Below are 26,828 nucleotides of genomic sequence, written 5' to 3' on the forward strand. Positions count from 1 at the left end.
ACCTAATGCTAAAGTAGACGGATATGCTGTAAACAATTATTTGTAAAATCAACCCTTTACAAACCAAGTGAGAAATATTAAAGGGATAGTTCACCCAAAAATAAACATTCTGTTATTGTTTATTCACCCTCATGCCATCCCCAATGTATGTGACTTTCTTTCTTCAGATAAACACAAACAAATGTTTTTTGGAGAAATAATCTATCTCTGTGAGTCCATATAATGCAAGTGAATGGGTGTCGTTTGGTTGACACTCACAGCGATCGTGACGGTAATCTATACCAGGGGTTCCCAAACTTTTCCATGCCAAGGCCCCCCAAATACCATTAGGTTCTGGCCAAGGCCCCCCGTATTGAACCCATCGACAATACTACGGCACATGTAGAAATAAATAAATAAAACATCTAGGTGAACATCAGATTATGTGATGGTGTTTGATACCAGCCAATCAGAAAGATTATAGAGATGCACCAATTACAATTTTCATGGCAGATTCCGAAATTTCATTGAGTTTGACCTGCCGATACAGATTTAAGCCGATTTTGATTTCATTTTTTCTAACCACTTTACAGCACACACAAATATTTATTTTCTATATATATATATATATATATATATATAATAAAACACCACTTTTACCCAAACTGATTAATAAAAACAAGTTTAAATGGATACATTCTCTATAAATATTTTTGTCTTCATTTTCTTTTCTGACATAGCCTACTCCAGTTCTTGTTAAAACACACTATACATGCAAATTATGTGCATTTTTTTGTGTGAAATCATATTTATTTTGTCCATCAAAAGTGTGCTTTCACTTTAACTGAGCGTGAGCAGCGCTGCAAAAATAGACTCGGCGTCGAAACCCTCCGCTTCACTGCTGCTCATGCGACGCTCCTGCTTGACGCTCACGCGCTGCTCCAGCTCGCGGTGTGAATGCACTCACTGAACATGCACGCCGGAAAAAATTTGTGCTGCTCACAAGCCGCTCGCGGTCTGAAACGGCCGTAATTCACAAGGTTTCCTACATGTGCGTTCTGTGTGCATGTGTGATGTTGATGTTGCGCGATGTTATTCATGCGGCGCCCGAGTGCATTTGAATCGGCATATGTCAGACTGAAAATCACGTGAAAATAGGCCAATTCTTGTCACTAGCCGATCAATCAGATAGGCTATGCAACAAATTATTATAATGTTATTTCATAACAATACTCATATTAGCAAATATTTATTTTTTAACGTTTTTTAACTTTTTTTTCCAACTTGCTGCGGCCCCCCTGGCGCCCCCTGGCGGCCCCCACTTTAAAAACCCCTGATCTATACGACCCCAGTGGATGAATCAATGTCTTTCAAAGTGAAACGATAGGTGTGTTTAACTTCTTAACAACATTGGTTCCAGTCTACTGTGATACAAGCGTTCTTGAGAGGGGTGTTTTGACATGACGCAAGTGCGTTGTGAAGCTTGCGCAAGAAGTGGCTGTCCTTCAGTGTTACTTCCCACGCAAACTTCACAACGCACGTACAATCATGTCAAGCTGAACTTGAGTACTTGAGAAGACAGTTGGCCCGAATCGAGTTTTCCAAGTTAAAAGAGTTTAAAATATGAGAATTTTCTAACATGCATCTATCGTCTTACTTGAGAAGAAGACATTGATGCATCCAATGGGCTCAAATGGATTACCGGTTTTTCAAGCGTCAACGAAGTGGCACCCATTCAATGCATTAAATGGATTCACAGAGATGGATGATTTTCCTAAAAATCTTCATTTTTGTTGATCTGAAGAAAGTAAGTCATTTACAACGGGGCTGGCATGAGGGTGAGTAGCCTAAATGATGAGAGAATTTTCATTTTTGGGTGAACTATCCCTTTAAGGCTGACTGGATTAGCAACAAATATCCCTTTGAGAAATTAGACACGCCTTATTCCTTTAGCTTCAATTGTAATTGCATCATTTTGTACCGGTCCCTGTACCCGTATCACTGCTCTTTTCCAGTAAACGCAAAGTTTGCCTCACAACGCTCTCTACTCGCCGGAAGTGCATCTTTTTCCAGAAACTCGGGTGCTGTTTCCGACCCCATTCCAGGTCTTTCAGGAAGACCAGCAGTTGCTCACGTACACGGCCTCTATCCCAGGAAAGAGAATTTTTCCCAATAACGTTCAGAATGGGATGCCAGTCCTCTGAAATGTCTGAACCCTCTGTTACAGAGGCCAGGACTTTCACCCGCCGGCCCTCCTTCACCCGAGGAACACCACGCACGTGCAGCGACTGCTTGCCCACATCGGTAAGCTGGTTCAGGTACAGGCTGGGAGGAAGTAGAAGCATTAAACATTTATTAACATCACAAATTAGCATGAAATTAGGTGGATTTATAAGATATAAGTGAAAATACAATTACAGATATCAAGAATTATTGTGTTTACTAGTTGAAATTCAATTGTTGATATCAAGAATTAGCATTTTAACTAGTGAAAATAGTATTACAGATATCTAGAAATGTAATTTTTACAGGTAAGAATAGTTATGGTAATGAGTTTATGAATATTAATGAGAACTGGATTTCCCATACTCCTCTTTTAGGCCAAAAATGGAGGAAGAACATCCAGTCAGAGAAATGCCTCCTTGTTTATTTATTTATTAGTTTGTTTGTTTTTGTTTTGTCAGTTTCCACATATCCCTTCACTCGATTGGGATGTTCACTTTTATTCTGGACGGCAAGGGCAGTGACTGTAACATCGAGCGTATTTTGGCAGTATTACACCGTGTCCTAACCAGACGTGATGCAATAAGATTCCAGCGACAAATAATTTGCCTGCCCACACTAGACGCGACGCGACTGCGAGATGCATCAAAATCAATCAAAACCCACAGCCAATCAGAACCACGTGTGGGCGGAGTCTCGCGGCAAGTGCACAGCACCAGAGAGTAATCTTGACGTCACTCGTCAGAGTGAAAATGGATAAGTAGCTACATAATCAAATTCACAAATATTACACCATTTTAACATTATTAAAAATACATAGGCTACTGAGTTACTAAAACAATCTTTGTCAACTATGAATATTTATACAACTATGAATCCCTTCTCTCCTCTCAACTCCGACTCCTACCACCTTTTAATCAACCCACGGATATTACTGCATTTTTGTTATTTTTGTCATCATTGTCATTTTTTTCATTGCTGTTATTGTTATGATTACTATTATTATTTTTATTATTGTTGTAATTGCTGTTGTTATTGTCGTTGCTCTCATCATTGTTATCACCATTGCCATCATCATCATCATCATCATTATTATTATTATTATTATTATTATTATTGCTGTTTTGGAATTACTAACCTGGTGTTCACTGTTATCAGTACTGCTATGGTTAAATCAATTGATTATTTCCAATTCCCCCCTAATCTTTTCATGTGTTTTTAATGCACCACAACGTAGAATAGAAAAAGAAAAAAAAAAGAAAGAAAAAAAGTGTGTGTGTATATATATGTATATGTATATATATATATATATGTATATGTATATATGTATGTATGTATATATGTATATATGTATATATATATATATATATATATATATATATATATATATATATATATATATATATATATATATATATATACATTGAAAAATCTCATAAACACTCAGGCAGGCAAGACAGGCGAGAAGTGGTTTCCATAGGACAGCATCTCTGTACCAAGTTGAGACGCTCTCACACTGTACCCCTTCTTTTAATGCACCTTAGACACTACACATAACATTAAAAAAATAAAAATAAATTAGTATAGGAGAAAATAGGGACTGAAGAGATGTGGAGGGAGGGTTATCTTATATTATATTATTATATTGTCTTCTATTATTATCTTACTATCTAAAAATTAATTTATCTATAGAGAGTGCTGACAATGGTAATTGTTACATATTTATACCGATTTCATCAGGCTCCAAAAATTCTTCAAAAAAACCACAAAGAATGGCAATAATTGCAACTCTTGCATCATCAGAACAGGGTGTTCAACGCACCACCGCTTCCGTTTAAAATACGTTTTGAAACTTTTGTCAGGGCTGAACGCAGCCCAGGTCAAATAATTGGTGTTCTAGTTTTAATCTTCAAAACAAAAAAAATTGTTTTCTTCACACTTTGTTCTAATGCATCAAATGAAAACACAATACAACCAAAGCGAAAAATAAAACATTTTTGTAAACTTTAGCTGCCATTTGTACAGTTAAGTTTTCAAACTTTTTAGAGTGTCGTAAGGCTTTTAACATCCTTCTGTGTACCCCCTTCTCTGCAGTCACACCTTTTTCAGTAAGGGGCAACATTTGCCCTCTTAAATCGATTTTATAATATAAATAATGCTTTAAATAAAAAAATGTTCAATAGAGAAATATGCAATGATGGTAAAAAACGTCCCTGGCACGTCTCCGCCGTCTCCGGCACGGAAACCACCCACCATCTCCGGCACGGACACCGGCACAGACACCACCAACACCGGCACAGACACCACCGTCTCCGGCACGGACACCACCGTCTCCGGCATGGACACCACCGTCTCCGGAAAGGACACCACTGTCTCTGGCACGGACACCAACGTCTCTGGCACGTCTCCGCCGTTCTCCAGAACAGACACCAACCACCGTCTCCGGCACGGACAAGTGCACGGACACCGGCATGGACACCACCGTCTCCGGAACGGACACCAACGTCACCGGAATGGACACCACCATCTCCGGCACGGACACCAACGTCTCTGGCACGTCTCCGCTGTCTCTAGCACGGAAACCACCCACTGTCTCCGGCACAGACACCACCCACCGTCTCCAGCACGGACACCACCGTCTCCGGCACGGACACCGGCACAGACACCACCGTCTCCGACACGGACGCCGGCATGGACACCACCGTCTCCGGCACGGACACCACCATCTCTGGCATGGACACTAACTTCTCCAAAACAGAAACCAACAACTCTGGCACGGATACCACTGTGTCCGGCACGGACACCACCATCTCCGGCACGGACACCACCCACCGTCTCCGGAATGGACACCACCGTCTCTGGCACGTCTCCGCCGTCTCCGGCACGGAAACCACCCACTATCTCCGGGAAGGACACCACCGTCTCCGGCTTGGACACCGGCATGGACACCACTGTCTCCGGCACGGACACCAATGTCTCCAGCACCGACACCACCGTCTCTGGCACGGACACTATCTTCTCCAGAACAGACACCAACAACTCTGGCACGGATACCACCGTCTCCAGCACGGACAAGTGCACGGACACCGGCACGGACACCACCATCTGCGGAACGGACACCACCCACCGTCTCCGGAATGGACACCACCGTCTCTGGCACGGACACCAACGTCTCTGGCACGTCTCCGCCATCTCCGGCACGGAAACCACCCACCGTCTCCGGTACGGACACCGGCACAGACACCACCGTCTCCGGAAAGGACACCACCGTCTCTGGAAAGGACACCTATGTCTTCAGAATGGACATCACCGTCTCCGGCACGGACACCACCATCTCCGGAACGGACACCACCGTCACCGGAATGGACACCACTGTCTCCTGCACGGACACCACCCACCATCTCCGGAATGGACACCACCGTCTCTGGCACTTCTCCGCCGTCTCCGGCACGGAAACCACCCACCATCTCCGGCACGGACACCACTGTCTCCGGCACAGACACCGGCACGGACACCACAGTCTCCGGAACGGACACCAAAGTCTCCGACATGGACACCACCGTCTCCGGAAAGGATACTACCGTCTCCAGCATGGACACCAATGTCTCCGGCACGGAACAGACACCAACTTCTCCGGCATGGAACGGACACCACCGTCTCCGGCACGGACACCACAGTCTCCGGAACGGACACCAAAGTCTCCGACACGGACACCACCGTCTCCGGAAAGGATACTACCGTCTCCAGCACGGACACCAATGTCTCCGGCACGGAACGGACACCAACGTCTCCGGCACGGACACCACCGTCTCCGGCATGGACACCACCGGCACGGACACCAACACACAACAAATGTCAACAATTGAATTTGAATGGCAGCCTATGGTGAAATTTCACTGGTGAACAGGGGTTAAAGTGGGCCGGAACGGTCCAGAACTGCGTTCCGGCACCTCAGATAAATTAAAAAAATGTATTAATTAATATCAGTGATAGTGCGATGGTAGGCTATTGTTAAAAAAAATGTTGCGTGCACTGTTAAATTGCAGCCAGCCTGGTGCTCCTTCTGAAGGAGTCCTTCTGCATCAAATCAAAACGTAATATCACTATATATATAAATATATTTATTAAATAAAAACATGTATTTTTCTACTCACTGTACTGTGTGGATGCTAGGATGTTCACGACAGGCATCGACCAGCGTGAGAGCTGCATTGTCTCCGATGTTGTTGTAGGCCACATTCAGTTCCTTTAACATGTTATGCTGGCCCAGTCTCTCAGCCAGCATTTGTGCCGATTCGTCCCCGAGGCCCGTGTGCATCAGATACAGCTGTTGCAGAGAGTGGTTACCAGACAGAGCTTCCAGTAAACTGCTGATGCCGGCGTCCGTCAAGTAGTTGTCACACAACCTGTGATCAGAGAAACACAAAATTCACAAGAAACACTTTTTCATATGTATAAACACTGATTCTTGAGTACTAGTATGAAACTGAAAAACTAGTTCATGTGTCATTTAATTTTTCTGGATTAACCTGTTAAACATCATCACAATTATACATTTACATTTAGCCACAACCTTCGGCGTCTTTCATTTTCTCACGAATAGTTTTTTCCTAGCTCATTTCTGTATGGGTCAATACTGTCAAATACTAAAATTATATGCCAAAAATGTATTATAAATATTTACAAATTTTGCATTCACTTCAATGATTGTCAGGACAATAAAACTAGAACTACAGTGAGGAAAATAAGTATTTGAACACCCTGCTATTTTGCAAGTTCTCCCACTTAGAAATCATGGAGGGGTCTGAAATTGTCATCGTAGGTGCATGTCCACTGTGAGAGACATAATCTAAAAAAAAAATCCAGAAATCACAATGTATGATTTTTTAAACTATTTATTTGTATGATACAGCTGCAAATAAGTATTTGAACACCTGAGAAAATCAATGTTAATATTTGGTACAGTAGCCTTTGTTTGCAATTACAGAGGTCAAACGTTTCCTGTAGTTTTTCACCAGGTTTGCACACACTGCAGGAGGGATTTTGGCCCACTCCTCCACACAGATCTTCTCTAGATCAGTCAGGTTTCTGGGCTGTCGCTGAGAAACACGGAGTTTGAGCTCCCTCCAAAGATTCTCTATTGGGTTTAGGTCTGGAGACTGGCTAGGCCACGCCAGAACCTTGATATGCTTCTTACAGAGCCACTCCTTGGTTATCCTGGCTGTGTGCTTCGGGTCATTGTCATGTTGGAAGACCCAGCCTCGACCCATCTTCAATGCTCTAACTGAGGGAAGGAGGTTGTTCCCCAAAATCTCGCAATACATGGCCCCGGTCATCCTCTCCTTAATACAGTGCAGTCGCCCTGTCCCATGTGCAGAAAAACACCCCAAAGCATGATGCTACCACCCCCATGCTTCACAGTAGGGATGGTACTCATCATTCTTCTTCATCCAAACACGTTTAGTGGAATTATGACCAAAAAGTTCTATTTTGGTCTCATCTGACCACATGACTTTCTCCCATGACTCCTCTGGATCATCCAAATGGTCATTGGCAAACTTAAGGCGGGCCTTGACATGTGCTGGTTTAAGCAGGGGAACCTTCCGTGCCATGCATGATTTCAAACCATGACGTCTTAGTGTATTACCAACAGTAGCCTTGGAAACGGTGGTCCCAGCTCTTTTCAGGTCATTGACCAGCTCCTCCCGTGTAGTTCTGGGCTGATTTCTCACCTTTCTTAGGATCACTGAGACCCCACGAGGTGAGATCTTGCATGGAGCCCCAGTCCGAGGGAGATTGACAGTCATGTTTAGCTTCTTCCATTTTCTAATGATTGCTCCAACAGTGGACCTTTTTTCACCAAGCTGCTTGGCAATTTCCTCGTAGCCCTTTCCAGCCTTGTGGAGGTGTACAATTTTGTCTCTAGTGTCTTTGGACAGCTCTTTGGTCTTGGCCATGTTAGTAGTTGGATTCTTACTGATTGTATGGGGTGGACAGGTGTCTTTATGCAGCTAACGACCTCAAACAGGTGCATCTAATTTAGGATAATAAATGGAGTGGAGGTGGACATTTTAAAGGCAGACTAACAGGTCTTTGAGGGTCAGAATTCTAGCTGATAGACAGGTGTTCAAATACTTATTTGCAGCTGTATCATACAAATAAATAGTTAAAAAATCATACATTGTGATTTCTGGATTTTTTTTTTAGATTATGTCTCTCACAGTGGACATGCACCTACGATGACAATTTCAGACCCCTCCATGATTTCCAAGTGGGAGAACTTGCAAAATAGCAGGGTGTTCAAATACTTATTTTCCTCACTGTATTAAAAACATTTTAATTAAAATAAAGCTGAAATAGTGTAAATATAAATATTAGATGGAAAACTAAAAACTAAAAACTTTTACATGAAGTATTATATTATGGTCTGACGACAGTGAGTAGTTTTATAAATTAAGAGTAAATCAAATTAAATGGTGTGTTTGGGTAAAAACACTCTAGTGATCATTTCTGAATAATTTCAAAGTGGAAGTGTTGTTATTTCCAAAACTCAAGGTAACATTTAACATGTTTTGTCTCATGTCTCAAGACTCAGTGAACAGATGCTATGCCACTAATGAATACATTGCATGAAGGTTACTGGCAGAAGTGTCGTTTTTTTGTCAGTAAAAAAGCCACCTACCCCTCAACCATGAATATATCATATTTATAATGTGCTATTGAAAGTAGGCTTACTGTAATGACTTAATAGTACAGTTGGGCTCAAGTAGGAGATCTCGCAGTAGAATGCAGGACTCGGGACCCAGGCTGTTAAACTGGAGACTGTAAACACACATTGAGCAAAAACACACACGCATGCCATTAGTTTGCTGATTTCCCAGGCAGAAAATCAATAACTAATGAGGTAATTGTGCTTAGGTGTAATTATTACTGACTGCATTCTGCAAGCAAAGCAACTTAAATGCAACAATTGAATCCATAGTACAAAGTTGCATGTTAAAAGTTCAATACTTTCAATCAATAAGATGCAGCACATTAAAAAAACTTTTTGGTTATTCATAAAACTTGAGGCCAGTGTATTACAGGGCACTTCAGCAAGCTTCTATTGAGGATCAGATAATTTCAATAACATTTTAAAGGGGCCAAATATTATTAAATCTAATTATCAAATTCTAGCACCTTTTTGGCCAGTTTAACATGTTGACATAAAAAACACTAAACACACTTAATACTGTGTTTTTATGAACATTAGTATAAATCAGAGGTATGAAAGCATTGAAAAATTTGAGGTTGGTAAGAATTGTTCATTCTTTTAAAAGAATTCTCTTATGCTCACCAAGGCTGTATTTATTTGATCAAAAATACAGTAAAAAATAGTAATATTGTGAAATATTATTACAATTAAAATTAAATGTATTTTAATATATTTTAAAATGTAATTTATTCCTGAGATGGTAAAGCTGAATTTTCAGCATCATTACTCCAGTCTTCAGTGTCACATGATCCTTCAGAAATCATTATAATATGCTGATTTGCAACTCAAGAAACATTTCTTATTGTTATCAGTTGTGCTGCTTACTATTTTTGTGGAAATAGTGATCATTTTTTTTAGGATTCTTTGATAAATAGAAAGTTCAAAAGAATAGCATTAATTTGAAATAGAAATCTAAACTTTTGAACAATACTTTTTCTTTTCTTTATTGTGAAAGTTCACCCATACATTCCTCTACTGAAAAAAACAACAACAAAAAAAACCCGGCCTATTAGCTGGTATCCTAGACTGGTCAGACTGGTCTGAAGGCACTTTTCAGCTGGTCATGTTGATAGAACCAGCTTAAACACACTAGCTTGACCAGACTGGAAGACCACTTTAAACCAGCTAAGACCAGCAAAACTCCTAATGCTTTTGTTTGCTAGTTTTTGTTCTCAGCAGGAAACATTTGAAAGAAGAGCAGACTGCTAGTTGATGCGCCCTGGAGTACACTAACTAACTGAATGTCAAACATGTATTAATATCAGATTTAGCAATATCTAGAGAGGTAAACAAAAAGCTTATGTTAGATGTTCAGTATGCTTAAAAGGTTTCTACTTTTATGCACAACACTGCATGATTCAAGCATGCACAACATTGGCTAGTTTTCTCTATAGTACGTGCAAGTCTCACTTGAGGTTGCTAGTGTGATGGAAGGCTGGCCAGAGGATCTGCAGTAACTCTGGAGTGATGTAGCAGGAGGAGAGGTTGAGCTCATTAAGGTGGAAGCTTGAGCGTGTGCAGCCCAGAACGGTGCTCAGCACAAAGCACTTGTGTGGTGTCATGCGTACGGTCGACAAGTTAATGGTCTTGATGGATTGTAGGACTTCAGCAGTGAGTCGAGGGTTCTGAAACTCATACAGCAGGACCAGAAGGTCCATGAGTTCCTCAGGAGGCTGCTTCTTCTTACTCTCCTTGATCAGGTGTTTTCTCAGCGCACGAGTGATCTGAGCAACCGTATGACTCTTGATGTTGCATCCGAGCTGGTCTAACAGCCTCCGGTTCCCGTAATGAAGTAGTCCACCCATGAAGATAGGATAGAGTTCAAACGCCCTGGTGTCGGTTTCCTGTTGTGGCTGAGGACCATGCACTCCCAGCAGACTTTGCTCCACCTGGTCCAAGACATCTTCGTTGAAGCTGTCCTCTGAACGAAACATTTCCGCAGCCATGGTGTTCGCTATACGCCCTTTGCTAAGGCTGCTGAATCGCTCAAAGAATTTTGGGAACAACTTAATCAAGTTGAAAACAGCGAAGATTCGGAAAGGTATGATTTTGGAGAGGATGCTCAGTAGGCTTGTGATATCCTCACTGGCTTGTCCCAAAGCCTCTGAAACCTCCCTAGTCAACTTCTCCAGGACGGTTTTGTTCTCGCCAAGAACGACATAAAGAGCAGCTAGATATTCCTGCATGGCGGGAACAGCAAACACATAGCGTCTACCACCAGTTTCGGGATCTGTACCATGATCATCACGAGGCACCAGAAAGAAATCAAGCACATCCGTGCGAAACACCGCCAGTTGCTGGAGCTCTTCGTCCGTTTTAGTCTTGCCGCCGACCCACTGCTCCAGTTCGTCATCGGAGAACGATGTCCGTTTGTTGGTGATGCCATCAAAAGCTAGTTTACCAACAGTACGGACCACATAGAGCATTAATGAGTTCTGTTGCTCTTGTGAAGAGTCGTTTCTGTCCAAAGTTATCACTTCCCCTCCGAAGTTGAGCCTCATGAAGCTGGTGTAGGTGCCAGTGAGGGTTCGAATTGGTGCCTTCGTATCAGTAAAATGCAATAAATGAAGAGTGGCGCATGTGAGCCAGCAGTAAGATGGTAAGAAGCAGGCGGTAGCTAACTGAGTTTCCCGCTGTAGATTTAGGTAAAGCATCTCTATGAGCATCTCGGCAGCCTTGTCCGGCTTTTCTTCATTCTGTTGCAAGAGTCTACTGGTGAAGTAGGCTCTCTGGCGATCAGGATCATTGAAGCCACAGATCTGTACATAACGTTTTATATATTTTCTAGGAACGTTGTCCACGGCAGACAGTCTGGTTGTAACCAAAATGCTGGCCTGTAAGAAAATCAACATGTTTTAGCAGCTATAAATTACAATAAACATGAATCTAAAGGCAGGGAGGTCAATGATAAATAAGATTCCCCACATGTGCTAAGTTCTTATAAATGTATTCTCAAAATTAATTTTGGTCTCATATTATCATATTTTAAAAAAACGTTTATATGATTGTCAAGAAAAGTGTAAATAAATGTAAAATCTAACCAAGTAAAAAGTAATGTGTACACATCTTTATCATTATTTTCCATCAATTTTTATATGTTTCGATATACAAACCAATTACCTGTATTATTAATAAATATAATGAATTCATAAATATGAATTAACCACATAAAACTATCTGTCTGATATTATAAGAGACTTACTGACTGACCCTGGCACATAGCCCTAAAGGTGATGATACACAGGGCAACTTTTTGGGCAATGTTGCCGTCAACGGGGAACCAGATGAGACACAGGGCCCACAACCGATCTAAATTATCCAGATAGAAATGTATTGCCCATTTTCAATGGGAAAGTGCCCAAGCAACAATCGCTCAGCAAGATTGCCCAGCAACATTGCTCAAAAAGTTGCCCAGTGTATCATCACCTTTAGGGTCTGCAGGGGTCCTCTTTATGATATAACTTCCTCTTTTATGCTTTTTTTAGTATGTTGGTAGCAGCACATGACTTTGATATGTCAAACACATTTTTACAAAAATAACTAAATTAGTTCACTTGAAAAGATTTTCTTTTCAAGAAAATCATTCTTTTTTTCTTCATTATGAGAAAAAAAATATCAATTAATTTAAATTCAGAAATAAAAAAATCCTCATCATATAGCAGGTGTATTAAAGTCACTGTATTTATGAATTGCAGTTTTAATGTATTTGAAAATTAATAGATCTAGAAAAAAAAGAAAAGAAAAAAAAGTGTGTCATGTCATTAACCCATGGTAATAACATCACAAAACCACAACCCATTTAATCTGGGACATGACATGATTCCACATGCCAGGTCACAGAAAAAAAGCTTCAAAAATAAAGAGCTGAGCTCATTCAGTACCTCAGGTAGCAGGTACTTCCTAAGCAGATTAACAACAACAGCTCCTGATGGGAGAGCCTCATTGGGATCACTGCATAACTCTGTGGAGCCGATACGAAAATCCAGCTTCATTTTCTCCATTCCATTGAAGATGAAGAGGACATCCTTAGCCTTGTCATTATCTCCACTAAGATAAGGTGTCTTGAGAAGGTGCATGTATTTCCTGCCTACAAGGTTTCGAAGGGATGTTGGTTTGGATAAATGGGCGAGATCCTCACAGGAGAAGGGCAACACAAGTTTGAACTGGGAGTAAATAGATCCAGCACACCAATCCAGCACCATTTTACGGACTACAGTACTTTTCCCTGTGCCGACAGCCCCATATAGCAAAACATTTAGTCCTCGTGCCTTGTTTCCATTATTATTATCATCAAAGAGCTGCTCAACTGTGAGAGAGGGACGTGGAGATACCGTTTCCTTTGCCTTGAAGGGACTAAGGCCTCTATCCTCATCAGGATGATGCTCTAGGATAAGTGGCTCCACATGCATAGTTTCGGGAGAAAAGTAGCCACCGAATCGCCTCTCCTCTTGAGGAAGATGACTGAACCATAATGCCAACTTCTGTTTGTGGATCTCAATGGGATCTGCTGGTTAATACAAGCATGAAATACATTGTTATTTTATGAGATGAATGATCATTGATTAAGAGGCACTAAATCACTAAGATATTTTAATATGGCATCCAAATGTAAACAATTAATGCATAAACTCACCTGTGACAGGCTCATAGGTACAAAAGAACCTGGAGTTGAATCCAGAGATGGAATAGCACGTAGATGTTCTCAGTTCTCTCCATGTATTTCTATAAGAGCTTGTTTTCTTGCTGATGAGACAACACACAGACAATTTTCTGAAAACATATTTTCTGAAAACACTAGACATAGATGCTGCATCAGGAAATGCTGGATTAATTTCTCTCAGAATTATACTTACATTGGGATTGGCAAGTGACGTTGTTTTACACTACTGCAGATGCCATCTGATCGGAGGCTTAAGTTAAAGGCTGAAATGAGCAATTATTATTTCAATTACACAAAACAAAATAAACAAACAATGATATACATTGCCGATGCATAATGATATACGTCTGATATACATTACCTTTTAAAAGTTTGGGGTCAGTATGATTTTAACATCAATACAATCGTTTTTTTTATTTTAAAGCTGCAGTCCGTAGTTTTTCTTCTTTGTCGCCATCTCTGTACAAGCTTACCGTTTTGAATCGAGCTAAGGCAAGCAGATAGTTTTGAACACTGGCTGGTTATGTACTTGCTGAAAAATTTATTTTGGATAATTTTTAACCCAAAAAAGTTACGGACTGCAGCTTTAAAATAAATTGTTTAACTTTCTATTCATCAAATAATCCTAAAATAAAAAATTATAATATAATAGAAACACTTATTTTAAATTGTAATAATATTTCACAATAGTGAAGTTTTTTCTATTTTTGATCAAATAAACGCAGCCTTGGTGAGCATTAGGTATGTTTTTAAAAAATATATTTTGTGTGTGTGTTCATATATTTTGAAATAAATACTATAAAACTCACATTTGATTAATTGATTATTTAAATGTTTAAGGTTATTGAACACCTACTTGTTTCAAGAGCCCTGGTGTGAAGTTTGCAGCAGACATCTTTTGATGACCCTCGGCATCTCCATCTTAACACTTCCGTTCCCGATGGCCTTCCAAATCGCCACATTTTGACTAAAATCACCCCTAAAGTATGATATGTTTTGTCATAGTTACTTAAAAGGTTAAACAGGTCTGGAAACTGTGTAGTACAGGGAAACAATGCTATAATCAACACAGTAACGTAAGTGTATCTGAGAAAAACAAGCCAAACCTTGTAAGGTCACTCCTTTGGCTTTGTGTTTCAATGACACATAATCCTTACACAGGAACGTGATACAATATGTTTTTACCATCACACCCAAAGTGTTAATTTTGGATAATGTCTATAATCCAAAGAATCTCCATGATGCATAACTACTTAGTGTGAACAATGTGGCATTTAAATACTTCCTAAATCAATTCCAGACATTATATATATATATATATATATATATATATATATATATATATATATATATATATAATTCTTCACAAGATGAGTTGAAATTCATCAGTCAAGTTGATATTGATGAATTATCAAGAAGTGATTAGTCTGTGTGTATTTAATACACAACAGAAAATGTTTGTTCTAACGACTGTGAAGACACTTTGAAGGAATGACCTTTCATTACACATGTACCTAAACCAATGGTTGAAACTCATTTTCATTAAGTAATTTACAACATAACAAGAATACTCTGCATCTAATTCATCCAACGACCACCTTAGACCAGTCGTTATCAACATTTTTCACTCTGGACTCCCCTTTGTCCAAGACAATATTCAAAGGCCCTCCTATCCAAGCTAAAATTCTAAGATTTATTGGGGCCCCCTGGAAGTTTTCCACCACTGGTTTAGACCATCTAGAAAACAGCTACCACATTCCCAAACAGTCAACAGCACAGGGCAAATATTTCAGACAGTTACAGTCCAAAATAACCAACAATCAAATGCTTAATGGTGATATTTAACAATATGGATTATTTTTAGTCTAAGTCTAGCTTAAAGACAAATGATACCAAGTATTGCATACAGTGGCAATGTAAATCTTAAGCCATACCAATTCCCTATAGCTATAAGTCCCTCGTCTAAAAATAGTACAATCAGGTCAGTGTTGTGTTTTCATATGTTTTATTACAATTATTATTATTATTATTTGACTTCTACAGCTCTTGTTAGCAGTTGTCTTATCTGTAAAACATTTGCATATCCAACTGCACTTGAAAACATTTCGTACAGGTCAAACAGTTTTGACTGTAAATGTAAACAGATGTATCCGTCACACGTGCCTGTCATGCATCTTCGAGTGTGATTAAGATATTTAATGGAATTCGATGCAAACTCAGTTCTGAACTTGGTTTTAGAAGCGTTGTTGAGACGTACTTTATTTCAATATAAGTTAAATCAGAGCAACAGAGCACAATGACTACTACCATTAACATGAGAAATCAGACGTAACGATTAAGATGCTTGTAATTAATGCAAGTCTTTACCTAATCTAGAGGCTGGGAACACGGTGAATTCTTCCGAATTTTCCCTCGAACTCTGGCAGCGTTCTGACGCTCAGATCAAAGCCGAGGAAAGCGTCCATTCTACGGCAGGAGTCAGGACGTTGAGAGCTCTCCGCTCCGTCTTCCTGCTAAGCTAGTCAGTCGTAGTACCGCCCACAAACACAAACGTTCAACTTTGCTCTTCATTTTTACAACGCCGTAGCGAAGGTCAAAATACTTAATTAAAGCCATAGAGTAGACATCGTGAAGCCACATATGCCGAGTTAGGATAATGTGAAAGCATAGTGATTTTTTAAAAGTTATATCCTACCGGCAGCTTAAAATCTACAATAGACAAGCTTTTTTCAGGGTTCTGCTTGAGTTTTAAGTCTGATACATTTGATAAGGTATATTCAGACAGCAAAATCATACAGCATGTCACAATTTTATAGGCCCACCCAAGCATTAATTACTTTGACATTAATATTATGCGATGTCATAAGCTGTTTTTGCCCTGATCAATCTGACACACCTACAAATTTCAGTATCAAGTCCAACCAGTTATATACATGGACCAATAGCTATGGGGGTTCTTTCCCAGCAAGCAATTTTGCGTCTAATAGACGTCTAAACATAGCCTAGACGTCTAGGCTAAAATCAGGCTAATTTTGGGCTGTCAGTGAAAATCTAATAGACGTCTAACCATAGCCCAAGAATAGACGTCTAACCATAGCCCAAGAATAGACGTCTAACCATAGCCCAAGAATAGACGTCTAACCATAGCCCTAGAATAGACGTCTAACCATAGCCCTAGAATATACGTCTAACCATAGCCCAAGAATAGACTAGTCATTAATTAGACGGCTATTAAACGACTACATAAATACGTCTAATAGACAGTCAATATGGGTCTAGGCTAAAACAAGGCTGATTTTGGGCTGTCAGTGAAAATCTAATAGACGTCTAACCATAGCCCAAGAATAGACTAGTCATCAATTACACTACATATACATGTAATAGACAACAAAATGAGGCATAAGGATCCTTTTCACTCAAATATAACAGGTTCTCATAAATGAAAATCCATCCAAACTAACTGAATATAAAGAATTTATTTAGAACAATTATATTAACAACTTAGACAACATTCAAACATAAAAATGAACAAATAAAATATTGGAAAATATGTAAAACAACTTAAGATACTAGAATGTTTAAGAATGAATTGTTAGCTTTATATCCACAACCACCACCCCCTGCTCTCCCTGGTGCTTGTTTAAAATGACCAGAAATTGCATTTTTTATTTCCCATTCAGTCGCCGAAGGAAAGTTGGTCATCACTGCGTCTGCCAAATGAGAAAAAGAAAAAAATTATTGCTCAAGAAAAGCATTTTTGACAATCATTTTTAACTAATTACAGTCATTCACTTTTGCTAGGATGCACACTAGAGCTGGCCAATATAGAGTTAACGGAATATAGATTGAGACTATATAATTTATATATCAATATAGACAATTTATATCAATATTATTAATGTCAATAATTGAAAATGTTCGCCTGCATAATGGTGATGCACTAATTATATATATACAGTGCTATGCATAAGTTTAGACACCCATACTAAAGTTGACTAAAAAGAGGAATAGAAAATCATCTTTTGGAAACTGAACTTAATGCCTTAATTTAAAAAATTAGGAAAAATCCAACCTTTAAGGACACCAATTTTCTTTGTGAATGAATAATGTATCGTAAATAAATAAATGTTCTTCCTTAAAATACAGGGTGCATAAGTTTGGACACCCCTATGTTAAATTCCCATAGAGCCAGGCAGATTTTTATTTTTAAAGGCCAGTTACTTCATGGATCCAGGATACTATGCATCCTGATAAAGTTCCCTTGGCCTTTATAATTAAAATAGCCCCACATCATCACACAGCCTTCACCATACCTAGAGATTGGCATGGTTTTATTTCAGTTAGCCTAATAGCTAGTTTGATTTGCATTGAGAGATGATCTTATGGAAAGTACCCCATGCCAGTCTCTAGGTATGGTGAAGGCTGTGTGATGATGTGGGGCTATTTTAATTATAAAGGCCAAGGGAACTTTATCAGGATGCATAGTATCCTGGATCCATGAAGTAACTGGCCTTTAAAAATAAAAATCTGCCTGGCTCTATGGGAATTTAACATAGGGGTGTCCAAACTTATGCACCCTGTATTTTAAGGAAGAACATTTATTTATTTACGATACATTATTCATTCACAAAGAAAATTGGTGTCCTTAAAGGAGAACTCCGGTCAATTTTAACATTGAGCTCATTTTTTTTTAAATTTGGAGTGCTGTCAATACAGAGAACAACGACAAAAATCGGTGTTGCCTACACCGTGTTATCCTCTTTTTAAAATTTGCACCCTATTGACTTCAATGGGGCATATTTTAAACCTGCTTTTACCCTCTTAACATCCTTGATGTGTCATTACAAGTGCACAGGTCATGTGAGTGATTCCTTTAGAGTTAACACGGGTGAATCTGACTGCAGTAGATGTGAAAGATATGAATAAAAATGAAGTTAATTCGGCCAGCGCTCATACCTGTATTTACATCCTGTTTTCGGTTGAAGTCCAAAGTAGTCGATTGTCGAGTTCACGCGCATATGTTTAGTTACCTATGATCACGCGCGTGAACTCGACAATCAACTACTTTGGACTTCAACCGAAAACAGGATGTAAATACAGGTATGAGCGCTGGCCGAATTAACTTCATTTTTATTCATATCTTTCACATCTACTGCAGTCAGATTCACACGTGTTCACTCTGAAGGAATCACTCACATTGGCTGGGCACTTCTCTCTCTACGGCTCTGCATTCCCCCAAGCAGCGAAAACGTCACAGGCGTCGCGTTGGAACAAAAATTGATCAGACGCTGGTGGACAAGCGGCTTTACTCTAATCTAAAAACAAAAATATATTGGTATCTTTAATAATAATAAAAAATAGTAATGATAATATTCATAGTTTTATGCTTACCACCTTGAATTTAGATACATTTTAGATTAAGGGCACACAGTTGCAATAACACGTGCAGTAAGTTAAACGTTAACTTGTTGGAGAAAAATAGTACTCTGCAATGGTAATGTTAAAATGTCACGGTTTCTACACATTATAACAACTAACTAATTTAAACAATGAACATAACAAAAATAGCACGCATACTTACAAGATCGAAGTAGAAATTTGAGGGTTTTCAGAGTGTCGCTCGCCTGTTGCTCTCTGACAGCTGCCTCGTGTAAAATAAAACTGAAAATGGCGGAAATGTTTATCGCGAGATCTGGCTAAAGTGATCTAGTCGCGCAATGCCAGTAGTCCCAGTAGTCAGTAGTGTTTCGATTGTGCCATCTAGCGGTTGAGAAATGCAATTGCATTTGATTTAATTTGAAATGATAGATTGTGTATGAATGTTATGTTTATGTGTGACAGCAAACATTAAGCTGTGTGAACGAAAACATTTTTAAGATTAATATTCTTATACTATATCGCTGGTCTGAATCAGGGCTATAGCCAGAGCCGCCTTAACCTAATGTTAGGCCCCGGGGCTGAGAGGTTTTGTAGGCCCCCCATCCCCTCGATTTATAGAGTCTCATTTTAAAAAAGTGTAATAGCTTATCTAGGTAATCTACATCACAAAATGCATTAGTTTCTTTCGAGACCTACAACAGTGAGTTTTTTATATTGTTTTTAATTTTAATATTGTTATTAACATATCACTGAGCACATAAACACAAGAAACTTTATTTAACAGCCACACACTGCAACTAAATTTCAACTTTATGCAAATGAGAAGCGATTTTCGCGAGCGACAACCAATAGGAAAGAAGCCTTTCAATGGAGCTCAGCTCCCGTCACCGTCTCGAGTTCAGTGCAGGCAAGACAGAAGAGTTCAAGGGCGATTTCACTGTTTTATATGATTTGACTGTAACTAACCACAAACATGGATATAATAAAATGATGCATGGAAAAGAAACTGTCGACAGTCTCAGTGAGTTTAATTCATACATTTATAGTTCGAGTGTTGTAGTTTTATGATGCAAGTTTAGCACTGCTGCAGTTCATTTTACAGTTTCCCCTGCATTATGTTGACTATTAGGGACAAGAAAATTGATTATTTGTCAAATTCGGATGACGTTTTAGTAATTTATGACAGTATGAGTGAGTTTAATTTGTAGATTGATCGATCGTTAATCTAGTAAATTATTTAATCCACTGAACACTGCTGTGTGGTAATATAAAAACACTCCCAACAGCATACTGTTTCTTTTGAGCCTAATTCCTAGTCAAATTAAAATGATATAGTTGTATAATATCACTTGTAATGGTGTTTTGTATAAATGTGGCCAGACGAGCAATCTAAACGCCTCATTCGCGCCGCGGGACCTCTAGACGCGCATAAACGCGTCTTTGCATTGATTTAACATTGAAATCACTCGCGCCAGACGCTCTATTCGCGTTTGGTGTGAACGCACCATAACAATAACATTAGAGCGACAGCACTACCAACGCCCACAAGCGACTAGCGACAAAATCTGACAAGTTAAAACAATATGACCTTTTCAGCTCATCATGAACCTGAACATGGGAGGCCCCTGAACTTGGGAGGCCCCTGGGCTTCAGCCCAGGTAAGCCCGTGCATTAATGCGGCCTTGGCTATAGCCAAGCCGTACGTAGACCAGATTGCTTTGATTTCGCCAGGTGGGCTAAAGCAGACCGCATATAGCCCGTCCAATTCGGAGCTAAATCGTGACTACAGATCGACCATGTTGTGAAATGACACATTGAACCTTGTAGATATCATTACCAATGTGAACATGATGGAATATCAACCATTTCATGCACTGCCTGGCAAAAAACTACAATTAATCAGTTTTGACTAAAAGTGGGCTACAATAGCCGGGTCTGAATACGAGCTAAATCGTGGCTACGCACAGCCTACACATATAACATGTAAAATAAAGCAAACCAAACAACTTGTAATCACAGTTGACTTTGCTTTCATGATGGAATATCATACATCTCACAAGTTATTTTGGGAAAAAATACATTTATCCAGATTAAATGTTATTTGGGCTAAAAGTGGGTTACACATAGCCGGACTATATCGGGTCTATATTTAACCGAGACGTTGAAATGACGGCTATTGCTTGCTGGGTCTACTGTAAGCTCTTTGTAGCTTCAAGGAATTCTGAGTAGTTCACAATTCTTAGAAAGGTTCTTTGATGAAACATGAAACAAACAGGTTGCACGTGGTATTCTTCTGTTTTAGTTCAATGAGTCAGAGTTAGTCAATGTTCAAAATATTTTTCTCTCTCTCTGAAATGCACTGTCAGATAGCTTAGTTTTTACTTACTGTAAGAGGTCAAATAAATTATAACAATTCAAGCATTTATTATTAAATTATTCTATGAACCAGTATGGATACTACATTCAAGGAGTGTTGTGCAATTGTTAGTCAGAAACTGCACCTCTGATGGGTCTCAGAATTTTATTTCTAAACACACTACATACATTTGGCAGCATGACACGTTAAGCAATACATTGCTGATATACATAGTATGAAAGTTTGTTGGTCTAAAAAAATTATAACTTTGTTTTAATACATAATTTGTAGCACCAAGTAATTACATAAAATCTCAAGACGAAAATACTAAATAATCAAAAAATAAAGAAACCTATAATAAAATATTCTATACAAAAAGATTGATACAATGGTTTAATAGAAACCCAGGCACTGTGTGAACCTTCACAGTCATCTAGTTTAAATTAAAAACCTTTTCAGACTTATGCAATGATATATAAACATCCTCACCTCAGGCTCAATATGTTCATGATTTGCTTTCTGAAACTGAAAATGCAAAAAAACAAAAAAACAAAACAAAAAAACCCCACTTCATTTGAATTAGTGTTTGAATAAAAAAATGGCATCAGTGTTCGTGTGAACTTAAAATCCAGAGTTAAATGAGTTTTAGAATTGCCACAACTATTTTAGTTATAGGAACTCCCTTTGGAAGAACTAATTTAGCTCCTACTTCAGAGTAGGGTCTAAACCAGCACTATAGGAACTATCCGTGACGTTAGTGTACGCTGATTGGCCGAACGCACGCGAAACACCAGCACTTGCCATTTTTAAAAGGGCTGTGTACACAGATTATAGCCTGTAGCCTCTATATTTACTCCACAAACTAACTCTACGAACATGAAAAACAGTGACAGATGGGTCTCTTAACCTTTAATAGTTAGTCCCTGGTCATTGTCGCCTGTCAATGACGTAATATCCGCGTTATCCCTGGTTTCCACTCGTACTGCCATAGTAACTATGGCAACAGACGTGGATAACTGCGTTACGTCTAGCGGCACGCTCACGCTGTTGTTGTTTCGTTCAAACATTATGGACCATGGCAAGCAGACTTTGGGACAAAAGGAGAATTAAAACGAGAATCAATATCAGCGTGGCGTTTTCGAGATGCCAAGAGCTCCACGTCCGCGTCTTGACAGAGACGCCGCTCTTGCATGTACTTTATTAGACAGCTGAGCAAATGTATGTTATTCTAATGTTGATTAGCTTACTGCTAGTCTCATACAGCCAACAAACTAACACATAGAATAACATTATAACTTTCAACACACTCAAATGCAGTTCAGTGTGATAGTGTAGACCAAGTGAAACAGCGCTGCGTTACCTCACAAGTTTCATTCGTCTAATAAACTGACCTGTGTGAGTAGTAATTCAGCACTTGCGGGTAGTTCGGTAGAATGAAATGTCCTTATTCCTTTATATCCGCGGGCGCTGATATCTGTCTCTCATTAGCAATCGCGACCTGCTTCATACCACAGTCATGTTAAAAACATCAATGTATTCACTCACCCATAAACATTATTAGATCCATCAGCATGACGACAAGGTCCAGAACTTGAAGTTCCGAAAATGCGTCATCAATGACAATGACAATGACAATTTATTTGTATAGCACAATTAAAAACAACAGCTGTTGACCAATGTGCTTTCCACATAGAATAACAACATATAATGAGAAACTTAAATAAAAAAAACACACATGTAAGCACATACAAAAAGACAGTGTTTGATCAAAAGCTTTTGAAAATAAAAATGTTTTAAGTTTGGATTTAAAAATAATAAGAGATGGAGCCTGTCTTAAACTAATTGGGAGAGTATTCCAAAGTCTTGGTGCAGCAATGCAAAACGCTCAATCTCCTCTGCGCTTTAGCCGCGATTTTGGGGTAGACAGAAATCCCCAAACCTACGCCTTTGTTATTGTAAGAGGTTAGTGACCCCTAGCAGCAAAAAAAATTACATATTGTAGCTTTAATTCAAATGAAAAACAAAACTAGAACACCAAAATGATCAACAAGTAAATCTGACCTTCCTGAGCAGAGGATGACACCTTTGGAAATGGTTTATAGAGTAGCCTGAGCTGGAGACCATGAAAGGCCATGACTTGAAAATTATCGCTCTGATTTTATTTTGTACCGAAGAACCAAGTAAGTGGCGAGTCGCAGGATAAGGAAGAAAATACCCAGTACAATGAAGTCCATGTAGAGCTTGGCATCTTCTACATCCAACAACTGCAGAACTTCTTCAGGTCTTTGGAACTTGCAAACCCTTCCTGGACATTCAAGCTCAGTTCGGTTCATCCCATAAATGGACAAAATCACCCCCTCAAATCCATACCTATCATAAGCACAATCAAACAAACATGAAACAAAAATTTTGCATTGTGAAAGCAAACACATCTATTTAAGATATAAATAGCATACCGGACATATGACACATAAGAACTCCACTGCAAGTATTCTGGAATGGTGTCAAAGTTCACAAAGAAGCCTGAGAAAAGTAGGACTGGAACGGCTGTAACTGGACCAACAAAAGTGGCCACCTGTGAAGAAGATACACAATACAGTATGTATAAAAAAAGTCTATGCCAAGCCAAGACAAGCTGAAAAGTTATACCATAACCAAAAACAGGCATCCAGACTGAACAAATGACTAGCCATTGGATCCTAAAATTAAACATTTAATTTAATATGAGTTTATTTGTAGAGTGCTTTTCTCACAACAAATATTGTTTCAAAGCAGGTTTACAGAAAATGCTTGGTTCAATGTTACAATTTAGGAAGCAATCTGTTATCAGTCAGATGACTATCATAGTAATGGTCATATGGCAGTGACATATTATGAGCTTAGCTTGTATTTGATAAACACCTAAACTCACAGTCTTATTTTCAAACAGTTTTTCTTACACCATGTCTACACTGACATGACAGTTGTCGCATCCCAACGCAACAGCTTGAGGCTGTTTAAACTGGACATGACAAAGCGACTGCTGCAAATCCATTTGCCTTCATGTCAGAGGTAGCGTGCACACTTGAAGTATGTCAGAAATAGAAAAGGGCATCAGTTTATGTCATGTCGCGTTAAGCCACATCCAGTTTAGACAGCATCACAATAAGAAAACTTTTTTTTTAGCATTTATAATATGTTTCTTTAATTGCATTTTTTAAGTGAACAGTTAGTGTATACATATAGCCGAACGTGCAAAGTATACATAATCTGATAGCGTGTACAAACACAAGTGGTCATCACATGTGCACCAAAAAGGTTTAATCTTTGTCCAGTATCTGCGTTATATTTCTCCAGAAGTTATGACCGATAAAAATGTCTTCGTAAACTAGAGTTGCAGGCATCTCTTAAACTTTTATTCTCTTAATATAGAAGCAAAGTTTTCACGGCTATCCTGACATGATGTGAAATGTACTGTCGTAAATGTTTTTGTCACAGTCTGGAGCCCTGAGAAATAAAAACATTTAGTTAACAGTGACAGTAGCTGCAACATGTACCTGAAGGGATGTGGAGGCAGCACCGACCAGAAGCCCTAGAGACTGAGCTACTAAAGCTGTACAGATTGACAAAGCCAAAAACAGCAAGTAGCGGGTTGCCTCTGGAGGCTGTTCAGTCATCCAGTACACAATACTGCAGTACATGATGGGACAAATGACCTGAGAAAGAGTGGACTATATCAAATGTTGGTGTTATAAGTGTCCATGATTCTTTCGTCTTAGTTTCATTATATTAAACTTTCAGCAGCACTATCAAAATATGCTCAGCTTATATCAGGCATAAAATGGAGTCAGTAAGGCTTAGACAGGCAGACAGGCACCCACCTGGAATGGAATGTCAGCCATTGTCTTAGCCAGATAGTAAGCCTTCAGACTGTACCAGTAGTTTAGATGTTCTCTCAGAAAAACAGCCATCTCTAGAGGAACTGAAAACAGGGCAGAGAATCTATCAGACCAAAACAACTTTCACTTCCCCTGCTGAATGTAGGACATGAGTTGTGGTACGTGACCCAAAATTGTGGTACGTGTTGATAGTGAAACTGTGACATGGTTGCTACGTTCTTACATTTCTCTTTTCTAACTTACAGGTAAGAACTGTAGGCATCAGCGCTCCAAACATGATAAAGAGCATTGAGAAGAAGAGGAACCCGGTGTTGTTGAAGACTTTGCTGGCATCATTGCCAATATTGAGGTACAGCAGGCCTATCAACACTCCAATCGAGATGTGTGACATTAGCCGCAGATGTGTCAAAACCTAGAACAGGAACCAAACGCCATTATTAAACACTTTTTTATCTAGTTTGTAAGATTGGTTTGGCTCAACTATGCTAAAGTGAACATTTATATTAGATCTACCAAAGTTCAATAAAAAATATAATATTTTTGTCACTTTCAGTGTTGGTATAGTTACTTTGAAAGGCATCATATTGCATCATATTGGACACACCCTTAGGAAAGTTTAGGACTGACATACCAACTAAATGATGTCAATTAAATGAAACAACATTGTACCTGGTCTCTGCATATTGTAATAAATGTTCTTTTAAATAGAATGCAGAACTGAGTCAGAGAGCTTGTAGCAAAGGTATGGCTCTCAATGTGTCCTGAATCCTGTAAAAGCAAGTGTAGGAAACATTAAGAAGACAGTTATATCATATTAAACACATATAGTATTTTGTTTATTTGAAAGAGGTTTTTGAACACAGTGGATCAGTTTGTCTAGCTTACATCCTGACCACAATATATGCAAGTAAGCATTACAGATGCTATTCACCGGAAGCAATGGGTGATTATGAAACTAGCATCACTCACTTTGACACATTTTGCAGTGCATGGGGTTACAGTGGTTTTGTCGATACAGTTGCACTTTTCCTCCAAAGCACACATGCCACCCTGAACAGCCTCAAACAACACAGGGTTCAAGTCACCATACTCTCCTGATGCTACCTCAATGACTACGCACAAAACAGACAGACAGAAGCACAAAACAGAGGCATGATATATATATTATTCGGTGCTCAGGAAATATGTATTATTATTAATGTTGAAAACTTAATAATGCTTAATTATGTACTGCTTACTATTTTATGTGGAAACCATGATACAACAAATGGTTTTATAAAGTTTACAGGAACAGAATTTATTTGACAGAAATTAGAAGATTTTTTTGCTGTCACTTTGGATCAATTAAATGCATCCTTACTGAATGTATATATATATATACACACACACACACATATATGTATATATGCTTGTATATGTATGTAAGTATGAGTATTTATAAAACACATGGTCAACTCACTGAAATCTGCAGGATTGTGGTATGTTGGACAGTGAAGACCCAGTCCCTTCAAATAAGGGATGAGGTATGGGACACTTCCCTTATATATGCACTGGCCTTGGCTTAAAATATACAGCTGTGAAAGAGACACAGAATAAATC

At 39.0% G+C, this 26,828-nt stretch overlaps 1 protein-coding gene and 1 long non-coding RNA gene across 4 annotated transcripts; both read right to left on the reverse strand.

The window, feature by feature from the left end:
- Positions 1–1,258: 1,258 nt before the first annotated feature.
- nlrx1 (NLR family member X1) lies at positions 1,259–26,288 on the reverse strand. 3 transcript variants are annotated; one of them, XM_084125546.1, is made up of 14 exons: positions 26,199–26,288; positions 25,899–25,997; positions 25,473–25,641; positions 25,212–25,312; positions 24,888–25,046; positions 23,782–23,926; positions 14,473–14,583; positions 13,810–13,879; positions 13,590–13,699; positions 12,838–13,460; positions 10,367–11,790; positions 8,938–9,024; positions 6,357–6,608; positions 1,259–2,304 (listed from the first exon to the last, which is right to left on the reverse strand). In XM_084125546.1, the coding sequence occupies exons 1-14, from the start codon at positions 26,271–26,273 to the stop codon at positions 1,950–1,952; spliced, it is 3,780 nt and encodes a 1,259-aa protein (XP_083981672.1). In that variant the 5' UTR covers positions 26,274–26,288; the 3' UTR covers positions 1,259–1,949. The 3 variants fall into 3 exon arrangements, with proteins under 3 accessions (XP_083981672.1, XP_083981670.1, XP_083981671.1); XM_084125544.1 differs by lacking the exons at positions 23,782–23,926; positions 24,888–25,046; positions 25,212–25,312; ... (1 more) ...; positions 25,899–25,997; positions 26,199–26,288 and adding an exon at positions 15,984–16,144 and having other exon boundaries at positions 12,838–13,463; positions 14,473–14,595; XM_084125545.1 differs by lacking the exons at positions 23,782–23,926; positions 24,888–25,046; positions 25,212–25,312; ... (1 more) ...; positions 25,899–25,997; positions 26,199–26,288 and adding an exon at positions 15,984–16,121 and having other exon boundaries at positions 14,473–14,595.
- On the reverse strand, positions 17,074–19,255 carry LOC311091120. Its single transcript, XR_014607998.1, has 2 exons — positions 19,198–19,255; positions 17,074–17,326 (listed from the first exon to the last, which is right to left on the reverse strand). It is a non-coding gene; the product is annotated as an uncharacterized lncRNA (long non-coding RNA).
- Positions 26,289–26,828: the final 540 nt, after the last annotated feature.

This window comes from Abramis brama, assembly GCF_963993115.1.
Source record: "Abramis brama genome assembly, chromosome: 10".
Taxonomy (NCBI): domain Eukaryota; kingdom Metazoa; phylum Chordata; class Actinopteri; order Cypriniformes; family Leuciscidae; genus Abramis; species Abramis brama.

What these genes read in the sequence shown, in the direction of transcription:
- nlrx1 (XM_084125546.1), bottom strand. Translation starts at nt 26,273, where the DNA reads ATGTGTGCTTTGGAGGAAAAGTGCAACTGTATCGACAAAACCACTGTA. An exon ending in CTGCCTCCACATCCCTTCAG is followed by an intron (nt 23,927 to 24,887) that starts GTACATGTTGCA and finishes TCTTCTTCACAG; the next exon opens with GTGGCCACTTTTGTTGGTCC. An exon ending in CCTAGCATCCACACAGTACA is followed by an intron (nt 2,305 to 6,356) that starts GTGAGTAGAAAA and finishes ACTTCCTCCCAG; the next exon opens with CCTGTACCTGAACCAGCTTA.